Below are 15,497 nucleotides of genomic sequence, written 5' to 3'. Positions count from 1 at the left end.
CAAGGGATGGTTGTCTCCTCTGAATATCCCGCAGACGGTGAAATTGCAGCTGTGTCCCTCTTCAGACCAGCCGAAAGTACTTAATAGGCTCCTTAAATGACCAATTTTCAAAATTGCATAGATTTCCTGCATTAAGTTCCTGGGGGCATGGAGCCACCTCCGGAATGGTCACACATCATTTGATGTAATTGGGCAAATTGGCCGTCTCCGCTCCATCGCTTGAGAGAGCCTAAAAGACTGAGCCAAGGAAACCAGCTATTTACCACTTGACCCTACAGGAAGGCCACTCCCAGCCAGCCTGGTGAGGATTATCATAGGAGCCACCAGACTATGGGGATGGGGAGCCAGCCACCTATCCCATGCTATACTTGCTGAGCTGAGCAAAACACAGCAGAGGAGAACCCCAAGAAATAAAAGCTATTCCTGACTGTTTACGTACATGTTGCTTTACAATTATTTCCAAATAAAATTTCTTTTTCACCCATTATCTCATTTCAATCTCGCAAAAATCTGTAAAGGGAAGTAAAAACAGGGCTTATTTTTATAAATAAGGAAGTTGAGCCTCAAAGGAAAAAAGTGACTTTTCACACTCATGAGAGCTGGCACTTTTATGTCATTTCAGTTTTTACAAAGCGATTTCTTCATAGCCACCTGTAAGGTGGCTCTAAGCTCTCCCCATTCTACAGAAGAGGTCAAGAGAAAGTGGTGATTTGCCTGAGATCTTACAAGTGAGAGAAGGAGATTTGAGGTTGATCTCTTAGTTTAATGCTTCTTTACACTGACTTCCCCCAAGGTCACAGTTAATAAGTGATGGAACAAGAACTTGAACTTAAATCTCCTGCCTCCAGTGAAGTGATGACCCCTGATTCAAAGATCAGGCTGTGTGTGGACATGTTGCTGGGAAGACTTGGGGAGAGGGTACTAAAATCCATAACTCATTTGAATAAAAGGGAATGATGATGGAAATGTCATCCAGCCAGATCTCATGGTTAGCAGAGCCACACTGTGGAGGGACTGTATTTGGATGTCTGCCAGAATCCCTTAAACCAGAGCTTCCGTGCCAGGGAACCCCCCAAAGGCAGTCAGAGAGATTCAATCTCCATGCCTTCTTGGGGAAGTGCCAAGATCTCCCAAGGGAGCCTTCTCCCTTTCTTAGGGATCTATATCTTGTGTTATTTGGTATCTTCCCTGCTCTGTTGTTCCCTGGCACAGTCCATGGCAAGGAAGATACCAAAAAAAAAAAAATTCTATGAAACACATACTCCCAATGCATAAAGCAATAGGGCCAAGCTTTTGTTTCTTTATTTAAAGAAATCATCCAAAATCAGTGAATCCAAACTTTTTCCACTCTTAGTAACATCTGAATTTTCTGTTGTTTTCCAGGGGCCACTGGGTTTGGATGGCAAGCCGGTAAGTATGGCAGAGACAGATTCTAAAAGGTCATGATAGAAGCTTCCACAGATCTGTCACTGACCTCACTAAGATGAACTTGAAACAGCGACTGGACATTCTCTGCTAGGCTGTGTCCTGCCTCAGAGACGATGATGGGTTAAAAGGGCTCCTGCCAGCAGTGCAAAGCCAGAATGAACAATTCTATGCTCTTTCATCATTGTTTTATTAATTATTTGACTAATAATTAATTTTCCATTATGCAGACAAGAAAGGCAAGCTCCAAATATTCCAAAACTGGAGTTAACACTACAGATCTGTTGTGTTTAGCAATAGGATTTGTTTTTTATGGTCACATTAGAATGTGGGAGGTGCCTGATCTTCTAGGAAATCCCGTATAACTAAAGGAGCCTTGCAATGAAGACCTTGTCCAGAAGCTGCTGCCATTTTTTGGCTGATGTCCTTCTTCTGCTCTTCCTTCTTCCATATTGAGCATTAACACCCCCTCTAAACTGGTCAAAGTGCCATCTAAGTGAAGCCCAGCTGACCTTGCTTCCCCTAAGATCAGCCTATTATCAGAATCTACTTTCCTGAGTTGGGATTAATTAATAATTTGTATTTTAAAGACTCTTGTAAAAATATATGAGACTGAGGGAAGGAGAGGGAAAATTTAGAATTCAATCTTTAATGTTAAAATTTTACATATAATAAGGGAAAAAATTTTAAGAAGGAAGAAAAAAATTTTTAAACCTGGAAACACACACCAAAAATTATCCAAAATGTTGTTTTTGTTTTTCACATTTGATTTGCTACACAGAGAGAAATAGAGAAGAAACTCTTGAATATTAAAAAATATATACACAGAAGAAATTAGAAGGAAATTCAGGACAATCTTAATATTATCATGTTAAACATAATGTTTTCTTAGGAAAAAATATACATATAATAGAGATTCAAATTATCATACCCCCCCCCCAAAAAAAGCATATGAGACTCACTCTACCTAATAAACAAAATGATATGGGGGAAAAAAATAAAATTTTTCCAAAGTGGAAGGGACGTTTGCGGGTCTAATACAACCTGTCCAATATATGAATTCCCTATATATCCCTGCCCTGGATATGGTGTTTAGAGGACCTGATCACACTTCTCTTTACCATTTGAGTGACTTTGGACAGGACCAGTTTCTAGGCCTCTATTTCCATCTCTTTAGTAAGAGAGTTGGAGGAATAGTTTTCGAATCTCCTCCAACCCTAACTTTTAAGATACTATGACTTCCAGTGATAGGAAGCTCCCTGCTTCTAATTGTTATTCTAATCTTCTATTTGATGGATCTTAGCTAAAAATAATCCTGGGACAAGTGGCTCTTCCACTAATTTTCTTTTGTGGTTCTGATGATATTACTGTTAATAATAATAATAGCCTACACTTCTATAGCACTTCAGAGGGTTACAAAGCCCTTTGAGTACATTGCCTCATTTGAGCCATTTCAAATATGATCATTAGCCAGGAGGACAAAGAACATGCCAGAGTCCATGTCCATAGAAACAAGGTGACCATGAGGACTATGTGCCCTTGGGCAGCCCTTGTGTGGTCCCACATGTAGCCACCTTCTCACCTTGTTTCCTCCTGACGTCTGCTGAGGAAATCCTGGCCTTCACACTGAATGGAAAGAAAGGGTTCCTTAGGGCCTGAAGATGGAATCTGGAGCACATCAAAGTCAGGACTCACTTTGGGTCTTCCTTTAGTCTCTCTGCATCTGCCCTCAGAGATCCCCTTCAGTAGACATGAACTCAAAGCACCAGACTTGCCAAAAAAAAAAAAAAAAAAAAAACAACTGCCCATCCATCTGAATTATTTCAAACAGACGGCTAATTGGGTAAAACATGCTCAAACCAAGTCCCTGCTGAGCATGTGCACTTAGAGATGGTTTACTCTTTCCCTTTGCAAAGAGCCTGAATGAAGTTCACAGCACGTGATGCTGTAATTGGAAAAATGCTCTTTTTCCTCTCCCTCTTCAGTTTGGGGGCACTCCGTTGGATAGAGAAAGGAAACAGGTGTGTTCTTGCCAGGGATCCACCACCATGCTCCATTTCTGGGGCTTCCAGGGGTGACCAGATGCTTAGATCCCTGGCTGTCCATCATGTATGAGCAAGGAGAGGAGGAGATTTGCTTCTGTGCCTGAGATCGGGACTACTCTTGTTCTGAGCATGTGGATTGCTTGTTAATTAGTTGCTAAGCCTTGTACAGGCTCTGTTTGGCCTCCAAGGAGCCTACCCTCTAAACTCATGAATGCCCAAACCAGACAGCAAAAAAAAATTTTAAAGTGCAGACCAAAAGCTGAAGGGACAAGTATGTTCTGCCATCCTCACAACTGACAAGCCACTGACTTGTTCTCTCTGTTTCTTTAGGGATTGCCGGGTCCCAAAGGTGAAAAGGTAAGTTGGCACAGGAACAGAAGAATCTGTTGAAATAATGCAAATATAGAGGGGAAAGAAAAGTAGAGCTAAAGGAAAGATACCCTCTTAGAACTTCCTAGGACCCTAAGCCATTGGAGCTTAGACTATCCAGTTAAGCACCTTCATTTTTCCAGCCAAGGTATGGTTAAAGAGAAAAATCTTGCCCAGGGTCACACAGCTGCTTTGTCACCAAGATATAGGTCTTCTCATAATTTAGTCCAAGGCTCCCTCTGGCATAAAACATAGTTTATACTAAACTGCTCCCTACTGTGTAGCTCTCAAAAGCAGGTATTTTAAAAGATCTGTTCAGATGAAACAATCCTGATAAAGGGCATTATACATTGTAGCATCAGATGACACAACATCTTGGATAGTTTGATAAAAATCATAGGGTTTAAGGAATGAGGTCTTAGAAATTATCTAGTCTCTAAATTCATGAAGGGATAGTTTGAGAGCCAAGTCTGGAGACAGAAGAACCTGAGTTCAAATCAAGACTTAGATACTTACTTGCAGTGTGACCCTTGGCAACTCATTTAACCTTATTTGCCTCTTTTTTCTCATCTGTAAAATGAGCTGGAGAAGGAAATGGCAAACTAATCTAGTGTCTTTGCCAAGAAAACTCTAAATGGAGTCACAAAGAGTCAAACATAACTAAAATAACAAAACTTCATGAAGGCAGAAAATGATATAAATTTTATATCTCCTCCAATGCCCAGCTCCACAAAGTAGGGACCCAACTCATCTTTACTGAATTGAATTTGAAGAATTTTCCCAACTCCTGGGGGAAGAATCTCTGGGTTAGATTTGACATGATGTTGAAGAAAGAGGACCAGATTTAAGGCCAGAAGTCTGGATTACCTTCCTTGCTCTCCTATCATTAATTGTATGATCTTAAGCAAATCAGTTTCCCTGTCTGAACCCCAGTTTCACCATCAGTAAAATAAAGGGGTTTGACAGAAGCAATAGTGTCAGGCTCAAATAGAAACAAATCTTGTAGCTACATATTGACATAGAAAATCACAAATAAGCATAATGTTGTACTGTACTTTTCTTTATTTTGTTAAACATTTGCCAATTACATTTCCATCTACTTCAAGCAACACTCAGGTGTTTTACAGGCTACAAGTTTGATACTTCTAGACTATGGGCTGCCTAAGTTCTCTTCCTGCTCCAGATCCTATGATCCTGCTAGGAAATGTGACCAATGAAAACTCTCCTACCATGGCTGAATACTGACTTTTCATTGTTTTGTGATCCACAGGGAGAACCAGGTGACTTCGGCCCACGGGTAAGCCTCTATTAAATGATTTCTTACGTGTCTGAAACTCTGGAACAGATGCCTCCTTTATAGGCTAAGCTTAAGTGGCTAGATGATATCATCATCACAACCACAGTGATAACGGTTGTAGACATTTCCAAAAATACTTGAAAGTTTTCCAAAGCACTTTCTACTCATTATCTCAGAATTCTCTTTTACTGAGAGAGCTTGGCAGCTAATTAGTAGAACCCACCCACCTTGTGGATTTTGATATGATCAATTAATCAGTCAATGGGCACTTAGTAAGGGCCTACTCTGTGCCAAGTACTATGCTAAATTCTAGGGCTGCAAAGACAAAAAATATTCCCCATACTTAAGGAATTTACATTTTCTCAAGGAAAACATGTACACATATGAGTAAGCAAAAAATACATACAAGACAAAAACATTTGTGGGGATACTAGCTACTGTAAAGAGTCATCAAGTTCAAGAGAGCTAAAATAATTGCTGGCAGGGGTAGGGAGGGAGGAGGAATGTCTTCTCCCCTTCCATCATTTAGAACTGATTCAGTGAGACCCAGGGTCCTTACAAGGCTACCTCCAAGTCCAGATACATCTATTGAGGAGTCAATAACTATTCTCTCAAGATCAGGAGGAAAAATCGTACAAAAAAAAAAGGTATCAGGAACCAGACAGGCACAAGCTCAAAAAGTCCCTGCACTAGCAGCCACCCAAATGAAGTTTCCAAGATTCTGAAATGGAGAAAGCCATATATTCAATCAATCAATAAGTATTTATTAAATATTAAATATTATTAAATGCCTAGTAGTATGCACCAGGCACTGTGCTAAGCTCTAGGAATATAAAAAAAGAAACAAAAGATGGTCCCTGCCCTCAAAGAGCCTATAATCTAAGGGAATTCCACATTTACTGAAAAGTCTCCAAGTAAAATGATGTCACTCCAAGATCTAAGGCAAGAGAGACAGAAGCTATTTCTTTTAACTGATTCAGCACTACCACCCCAACCCTCCACTGTCACACACCAGAGAAAGGGCCAAGGTTTGTCTTAACATACCAGGACAAAGACCTTTCAACACTAACTGTTGAACTATGTTGAACTAACTAACTGATCAACTATGATCAGAAGGAGTCCCCAAAGTGCCCATGAAAGTGACTTGAACCAGAAATGGCCACTCTGAGTATGTTCCATAGCCTGACTACTACTACTACAGTTAACATTTCTATTCTGCTCTAAGAGTTTCAAGGAGCTTTGTATCCAACTATCTCTTTTGAGATTTATCTCCTTTGCTTTTACAGAGAGTACTTGGTAACTACGTAGTTGTTGTTTTTTTTTTTTAAGTCTATTTAAATAGAGCAAATGCAGATCCATTTTCCTGATCTGTTTTCTAATCTGTAGATGAAGTTTTCTCCAGGAAAGAGAGTTCAATGATTTTCATAGGACACATGGTTATAATTGGACAGCAACTATGTTAGAACGGGTAACAGGAAACCAGGCTTTCCACATTTGCTCAGATGAGGATGCCCAGTTCTGGGTGGCTGTCTATGTGGTTTCCACCCAAAAAAAGGCAGATTGGGACATAATGGTGTTGTGTTTGTTCATCACTTTTTTAACCACTTTTTAAATTTGTTTTAATCACTTGTTTAACCACTTTACTTCTGTGCATTTTCTTCAAATAAGTCCTAAACTAGAAAATTGATAACTCTAATTGTTAGCAATGACATTTTAAAAAATACTATATAGGATATCCAGGCTCTCTTTTATAGTATGTCCTCAATCTCCCCAACATACTCCATCCTGATCTGCAGCCTTAGAACTGCTCCTACAAACTCCCTTTCCTATTTTTGATTTCAGCGAAACTCTGATTTGCCTCACTTGCTCTTTTATTTATATTTTCAGTGTCCTTGTGATTTTGACCTATCCTTTTTCCCCAAGAGAGTTTTGTGTTTAGGTCCCATTTTTTTTGTCCTTACTCACTGGCAGGGATATATATTCAATCTCTGACTCCTCAAAATAGAAATACAGTGAGTATAGTGAATGTGCTACTTTCTTTTTTTTATTCTGCCTTCTGATTGAATCTCCTAATGCATCCAAGACTAGATTAACCCACATATTTTGGAAATTTGTAGAGGAATTAATTATAACTAGATCTTACATAATTAGCCTGTCATCCTGACTTTGACACACCCACTTTCATCAGAAGGGTTCTTCCCTGTTGTTTGTTCTTAATCACTAGCAATCATCAGATCCCACTCTATCCTTGAAGCCAAAGATTTGAGAGTGGCAAGCATTTCTGGAATTCATATATCACAATGGTAAATAATAACACCAAGCTTCAGTTCCCACTGAAACTGGAAAGATGAAGATACTGAGTTCCAGATCTGAGTCTTCCCAGCCAATGGTAGAGCTAGATTAGCCTTTGTTGATGGGTCTTGAAGTGACCCCTGTAAATAGACAGCACATGAGCAAAAACATATGGAAAGAACAAAGAGAGTCTGCATTTGAATTAAACTGCTTAGTTTCCTTTCTCTTTTCCAAAACAACAGCATATAAAAGCTTCTTTCAATGCTCAGCCCCCTGCTGTCTTCCAAACTCTGGAGGCCAGTGCCTGTGCCCTCTGGCCCCATGACCCTGTGCCCATGGGGTCAGCTGGGCCACAATTGCACAGGATGTGTGCAGTGCTGGGAGGGTCCTGCCAGGGGCTTCTCATTCTTGCAGTTTTCATAGCCACAGTCAGATCTATAAGAGCTGGAAGAAAAAATTAAGGTTATTTAGGCCAGCCCCAAGCTCAGATATCCCAATAAGTGGTCAGTCCCCATCTTCTGCTTAAAGACTTCTAGAGATAGAGAACAAAGGACCTCACCCTTCCGGACAGCTTTGAGAGTTAGGAACTCTTTGCTTATATTGTGAGCTAATATCTGCCTCCCTGTGACTCCTATTATTGCCCAATGAAACCGAGCAGAACTAGCCTAATCATTCACCTCCAGGACAGTCCTTCAGAGAGTTAAAAGCAGTGATCAAAAATATCCTTTTCTCCACTTCTCTTGTCCAGGCTAAGCATTCCTAGCTGCCAGGATTTTCCCCTTCTTGGCTCTATTCCATTTACTCTGTATCTCTTATATTCTCCCCCAATTAGAAAGTAAACCTTGGGGGTAGGAGCAGCTTCTGCTGTTTCATAAATGCTTGTTACATGACATGCTTTCAAGTCTCCATTCCAGTCACCCTCTTTCAGCAGGTCTCAGATTGTCCTTCTAAAAATGTGGTGACCCAAAGTGGACAGAGGTGGATTATGGTCAGAACATAGATTAATGAGATAGCCTCCTTCCTCATTTTGGTCTGCACATTGCTAAGGATAGAACTCCATTTTCATTCAGATAGAGACCTTCAGGTGTGGGAACTTTCTCTATTAATGCAGGTTGGAACCTTCTCTTCAATTTAGGAAGTTGCCCAGGACACTGAGAAGTTAAGCACTTTGCCAAAGTCACACAGTTAGGATATATCAGAGGCAGGATTTGAATTTGGATCAACCTGGGTCCACAGCCAGCCTCCTATCCACTATCCTATTCTATCTCTTATTTATATATCTGAATACTAACCAAACTTTCTAATAATATAGTCTAAAGGGCTGGCATTAGGAAGACTCACTCTATTTCTTGAGTTCAAATCTGCCCTCAGACCCTCCCTAGCTGTGTGATCCTGAGCAAATCATTTAACCCAGTTTGCCTCAGTTCTCATTTGTAAAGTAAACTGGAGAATGAAAAGACAACTCATTTGCTCCAGTATCTCTGCCAAGAGAACCTCAAATGGGGTCATGAAAAGTCAAATGCCACTGAACAATAACAAAATTGTAAGATAAAGTCCAAAAGGCAGATGGGAACCATACTCTGCAAAATATTAAATGTTAAGATGAGACTTTAGACTTGATTCAAAAGCATTAGGAAGCCACCAAAGATTTTTGAAAAGTGTTAGGATATTAGGAGAATTACTACAGTAGTTACATAATGGACAGATTGGTAAAAGGGAAAAGAAATGTAAAGAGGATTAGTTGGCAGTGAAAATTTAAAGGAAGAGAAACAAAAGATAATGTAAAAGTAGAAATGACAGGACTTGCAAACAATATATTCTTGCCTTGGGACAGTTAAGAGATGCAATGGCTAGAACACTGGTCCTTGAATCAGGAAGAATTACACATATACATATATACACACATATTTGTGTGAATTTGAATTTTGAACTGAATTTTTAAAGAAAAAAAGGATTGGGTATAAGCAGACGTGAGGTGAGGGAGGTGGAAAATAATACAGTCAATGAAGAGACACAGAAATAAGAAATGAAGAGATGTGTGAGAAAGAAAGCTAGATTAAAGTATGGAAAGGGAGTAATGTATAAAAATAGTGATCAGACCAATTGGGGATGAAAAGAACTTTAAAAGTCAAACAGACAAATTTACATTTGATATTAAAGACAACAGGGAATCATTGGAGTTCATTGAATAGGAAATAACTGTGATCAGACCTGTGCTTTAAGCAAATCAGTTTACTTATGGGAAAAGAGTATGGCAGAAATTAGGTGTAGACCAACATCCTACATCATATAACAAGATAAGAAAAATCACTTTACTGCTGGGAAAACTGGAAAACAATATGGCAAAAACTAGATATAGACCAACACTTTACACCATATAACAAAATAAGGAAAAATGACTTTAGCTGATGTGGAGAAGATGAGTTGGAGTAGAGACCAATTAGGAAGCAATTTCTCTAGTCTAGAAAAGAAGTGATAAGGGCCTGAACCAGAGTGGTGACTTAGGAATGCCAAAAGAGATGTATATGAGGGATGTTGGAGAGTTAGAATTGAAAAGATCTTTTATCTGATTGAATATGGGGTGTTTTGTGATAGTGAGGATAACATCAAGGGTATAAATCTGAGTGCTGGAAGGGTGGTGATTCCCTCAATTGAAGTAGGAAGATTCTAAAGAAGGGTGAGTTTGTAGAGAAGGTAATTTCTATTTCGGACAGAGTTTTGCTAAAGGACATCCGGTTTGAATTGTCCAATAAGTATCTGGTTATGAAGGCCTAGAGCTCAGGAAAAACATTAAGGCTGGATAAGCAAATTTGGGAACAATCTGCACAGACCTGATCATTAAAAGCAAGGGGGCTGACAAAGTCATCAAGTGAAAGAGTATAGAGACAGAAGAGAATGCGACCCAGGACAGAACCTTGGGGTACATACCCTTCCCCACACATGCTAATGCCAACAGGTACTTGCCTGAAGGTTAGAACTAAGACTATAGGCCCCTAACAGGAGGCAATATTCAGGTTACAATTTAGTTACACCAAGAATTTCTGAAGATTCTTTGTACCCCCATCCCCTGATATATACCTATAAAAAAGCATCTGTAAGAATCTTGCCTGAATTCCCCACCAGCTCCTCCCTCACACCTCACCCTGAGTCTTTCTCAACTTTGGACCTGCTGAACTTCACTGTTCCAAGTAGATTGAAATTTTCTTGAGGTCAGGAATGTTTTCGTTTCTTCCTATCTCCAACACGTAGCAAATTGTCTTACACAGGGTAAGCACTTAATAAATGATTGTTGATTGATTGATTACTTGATAATCTGGGCAGATCCTCTGGTACAGAATACCAGTCTCTCCCCAGAGTAAATTCACTTGCTGAGGGCCCTGGGCAGTGAGTGGCATTTTTAGTTAAGAAATAAAGGTCTTCTTTCTGTATGGACATAAATGTTTTGTGAAACCCCCTCTGGGTCCTTCTTGGCAAAGCAAAGACTCAAACAGTCCTGCTTCCCTCCTGAAGGCCCCATCTATCCCAGTGTCCCTCTAGGGGGACACGGCTGTGCCAGGACAAATGAAATGAGATTTTCCCCCAACAAACATAGGAGTGAGAGGAAAGGGCCCCACCTTGGCTTCTGAGTAAACAAGATTTTTTCTGGGCATACTGAATGTCAGTTATCTGAGCCAAGGTTCATTCCACAACCAAGCTGGTGGGATTTCTCAGAGGCCAGAGGAGAGAGTTTGTTTGTTTTCTCTTCTACAGTGAGGGAAAAATTCATTTATTTGCTCTCTAGTGGAGCCAAAGAATTGATCTTCCAAGTGGGGGACCTTCTAGGACCCCTTCCTGTGTTACACTAAACAAAAGATATCTCCTGGAGAAGCCTGTTCCAGATTCACCCACCACTTAGCCTTAAATCTAAATCCTGGGAGCTAAATGTATGTAACTGCTGTTCTTGGATGCCTCCCTATTTCTCTTCACTTCCTGCTCTATGACCCATGAAATAACTCTGTGGTTTTATAAATTACTCTCCTGTACTCCGGACTCCCTGACCTTTCTGACTGTCCACCCTGTTCTTCTGACCAGATGGTCTTTCCCCACCTCGGTCACGGATTTCTCTCTAGAGAGCAGAACGTGTTTAATCGCCGTGTCCTCAAGGTAGCTGTGGAGTGAGTGTGGGGAAACTGCTGCCTCTCGTTTGCTGTTCCTGCCTTTCTGATTGCCTCCCCTAACTCAGCCAAACCTCCATTAACCAGAGAGCTTGAGGAGTGGGGTGTTCGGGGGGTTACAGGGAAAAATGAAAACCCCTTTTTACTTGAACCTTCTTTCCTCAGTCTAATTCTAGAATGTCTTAGAAAGCCATTTACTAAGAAGATTACAACACTGGATCTGTGATTTCATCAGTTTAGCAACTTCCTTCATGAAGAATTCTCCTCTATGCAGGGAAGAACTTTTTCTACAACTTAGGGTCTGAGAAATTTGTCTGAGAAGACTTGTCCAGAGTCACATATAAGTAAGAGACGTGACTTGAACCCAGGTCTTCCTTGTTTGAGAATAGCTCTTTGTCCACTATAGCTCTGTGTCTCAAAAGGAATAAAGCCTGGGTAGTATAATGGAATCATTCTCAGATAACCAGGTTCTTTTATCATCTTAAGTTTATCACCCCATTCCATGTAAATCAATTCCATAAGTATTTTGGTTCTTATGTTCAAGGATCTGGGGAAAAAATTATTCATATAACTATAGAACTAAAGCATTTTTCTTACAACCCTGCGAGGTAGGCAGTGTAATCACATTTTACAGAGGAGGGAATTTTACAGAGAAAGGATGAGTCTTACCTGGGGTCATTTATCTCTCATAACTGGAAAAGCCAAGCATGCTCTTCTCTCCCAAGCCAGGCACTTTCCGTTATCTTTGTCTGGCCCAGTGTAATGTCACTGGCCTAGAACTGGCATGGAACATAAAAGTCAGTGAGTTCAATCCCCTTTGCTTATTTTAGAGAAGGGAAACAAGACACAGAGAGAAGGAACTTTAGGCAAGTTCAAAAAATAAATAATAAACATCCATAATTCCAACAAAGCTCTCGGACTCCAAATCCCACGCTCTGTGGGGATGGGACATTGGAAGGAACACGTTGGATGCAAGGACAGCCCTTAGTCCTGCCTCCTCTCTCAGCTTCAGTGTTCTCTCTTGCAAAATGAAGAGCTGCAACAGAGAGAGAAGCTATGCTGTCTTCCAGTTCTCATATCAATAGGATCCATATTTTCACATAGCTCTACATTTGGAAACCTAGAAATCCCAGTGTAAAAGAAAGACCACATAACTGGCACTCAGGAAATGTGGGTTTGCTTCCTGGCTTTACCATTTATTCCTTTGTGATCCCAGGCAAGGGATTCCCCCCAACTTAGTTTTCCTATTTATAAAATAAAGAGATAAGATGAGACTCTTTTTTTATTAATAGTATTTTGTTTTTCCAAATACAAAGATAGTTTTCAACATTCATCTTTGCAAAATCTTGTGTTCCAGATTTTTCTCCTTCTTCTCCTCTCCACCTCCGCCCCCTCCATGTCCCCAAGACAGCAAGTAATCGTGTGCAGTTAAGATGACACTCTTAAAGCTCCCTTGCCACTTCTAGTCCTATGGTTCTCTAAGAACTGAGAAAGTCACTAACTTCAGTACCCTTTCTTATAGTTCCCCCTTCCTCCTAAAAGCACAGTCCTTGGGGTGAGATCAGAGAGGGAGCAAAGAAAAGATAGAGCCGCTCAGAGAACCAAGAGTTGTGCTCAGTCAGGTTCTGGTTAATTGAAGTTTGGCTGCCACACTGGGTCTTGCACTCTGCCTGTTGCATGAGAAAGGAACCCTTCCCATCCTTGCATCACCTGGAAAAAATGGCAAGATTTGTCCAATAGTCCCCATGGTGAGGACCAAACAGCAGGGGACAGACTGAGAACTGTCCAGTTTTAAACACATTTAATTTTACTGCAGTATCATTCAGAGTCAGAGCACTTGATGATTAGATGGTAATAGCAGAAGCCCCCATTTCACACAAGCCTCTAGAGGGCTCTGCCCGTAGCCATCATCCCAGACTATCCGGTGCTAAGCCAGGAAGGAAAATGATGTCTACACTGCTCACCTGTCTGTCTGAAAGGCCCAAAGGTGTGACTCTGTGTCTGGCCAAGCCCTGCTCCAAGATCTGATGATGGGGTTCAGGCCTTATCTATTTTTATTGCCCTCCTTTTAAGCTCCTGGATGTCAGACTCATTCTGCAATTTATAGAGTTATCAGCCAGATACCTGCCAGGACTCTCCGTTAGGAAATATGTTTCCCCATCAGATCTGAATTGCAGTCTCCACCTAGGAAATGCCCCATTGCCCGCAATGGGCCTCCCTCCTGGAAGGCAGAGGGAGCCAGCAGAGTATTGCCTTCCTCAGACAAAGCAAATGGAATATCTAACAGTGCTGCTGACTCCCAGGAAACCATCAGGAGGCTAGGGACAGAAAAGGCTCTTTTATAAGGCTTCTTTTTGAAGACCTGGAACCAAGACATTAGGGGTAACAGCGAAAGAAAAGCACTGAATTTGAATCAATGATCCTAAGTTCAAATCCTGCATCTTTGCCTACTTTTGTGACCTTAGAAAATTATGATTTTCCCTGGACCTGTCTGGACTTCAATTTCCTCATCTATATAATGGTATAGTTGGATCATACAGCCTCTGAGATCTCTTCTAGCTTTATGATTCTATGATCTAGTCATATGATTAAGTTCTAGCTAATGTTATATGGCAATTATCTCTTGTTTCCCCAAAGCCCTTTTATTCCTCCATTGAGCCTGGCAGTTCTCTCAGAGCATTCTCCTCTCAGCCTGATTTTTGCTTCCTGTGCCTTCCTTTGCATGTCCCTGATACTTTTGTCCCAATACCTAGATGTCATTGGAGATTCTAAGGATTCTATCAGGATCTCCTAGTCAGGGGCTCCTATCCTGGCAAACTGTTTTGTTTTGTGGGTGGTTTTATTTCAACAGGGAAGTCTGGGAGAAAGGGGGCCATTGCCTCTTCTTTCCTAAGATTCCTTCATCCAGATGGAAAGGGTTCAGAAAATAGCCTGCATCATTTGCTCATTGTGCCTCCATTCCTTTGGAAGGAAGCCTCCTCTCCTCCCCCCAGTCAATCTCCAAGGCACTCCTGAGCCCCATCCAGTGTAGGTGGATGCTCCAGATGGATGATGGATGAGTGCCCACATTCCCAATTGGACCCGACATATGTGCTCGATGTTGTCCTCTCGATGCACCTCTACACGCTTGTAATGGGAAATATGAATGTCTTGCAGGGAGATCGAGGTCAAGATGGAGCTGCTGGTCCACCTGGGCCCCCAGGTCCCCCTGGAGCCAGAGGGCCCCCTGGCGATACAGGAAAGGATGGTCCTCGAGGACCACAAGGGCTGGATGTAAGAGAAAAGCTGAAACATAACTGGAATTCAATTCCCAATCTCAACCCTAACCTGAAATCTAGTTCTAACCTATATTCAATCCCTAAACCTAACCTTCTCCCTAATCTGAACTATTCCAAGCTTTAACCCTAATCTTAAACCCCCAATACCTATTCCCAAACTTAATTTTGCCCCAGTCCCAATCCTGCACCTGCAGCCCTTCAATAGTGTAGAAACAACTGAACCCAGCAAATTGCTGCCCTTTGTGGCTGCCTCCCCGACGAGCTCCTCCCCAGTCGTGTGAATCAGCCTAGAATCAGTTATTGCTTGCAAAGCTCTGATTCTAACATTTGCCTTAGAGACTCCTTCTGGCACCCCCCACCTCTGCACAAGCTCGGCAGGGCCCCCCTCATTAAATACAAGGAGTTGGGGGGAGGAACTTGAGGGATTACCTTGGTGACTTCTGTCCTGAGCAAGGGGAGAGCTGGCTGCTCTGTTCTGACGCTGTCACTGGGCCAGGAACATTGGCAGGTTAACGTATTTTGTAAATCTTGTGTTTCCTCAGGGTCTAAAAGGAGAGCCAGGACCAGGAGGTGTGATGGTCAGTACCGAGGAGCTGGCACTTCGGGGGGCTTTGCTTGAGCATGCTGGCTGAGAGAG

The 15,497-nt window shown here is 41.4% G+C and overlaps 1 protein-coding gene across 1 annotated transcript in view; it reads left to right on the top strand.

Annotated features, from left to right (window-relative positions):
* The first annotated feature begins 1,284 nt into the window (after nt 1-1,284).
* COL23A1 (collagen type XXIII alpha 1 chain) overlaps nt 1,285-15,497 on the top strand; it is a 43,055-nt gene continuing 28,842 nt past the window's right edge. The window contains exons 1-5 of the mRNA XM_051979071.1: nt 1,285-1,410; nt 3,801-3,827; nt 5,110-5,136; nt 14,739-14,855; nt 15,403-15,438. Of these exons, the coding sequence (XP_051835031.1) occupies nt 15,436-15,438 (3 nt within the window). The 5' untranslated portion in view covers nt 1,285-1,410; nt 3,801-3,827; nt 5,110-5,136; nt 14,739-14,855; nt 15,403-15,435. The remainder of the gene's footprint in view (nt 1,411-3,800; nt 3,828-5,109; nt 5,137-14,738; nt 14,856-15,402; nt 15,439-15,497) is intronic.

The sequence above is a fragment of the Antechinus flavipes genome, chromosome 2 (genome assembly GCF_016432865.1).
Source record: "Antechinus flavipes isolate AdamAnt ecotype Samford, QLD, Australia chromosome 2, AdamAnt_v2, whole genome shotgun sequence".
Lineage (NCBI taxonomy): Eukaryota > Metazoa > Chordata > Mammalia > Dasyuromorphia > Dasyuridae > Antechinus > Antechinus flavipes.
Note: the sequence above shows the minus strand (reverse complement) of the source record. Positions and strands in the feature narration are given on the sequence as shown.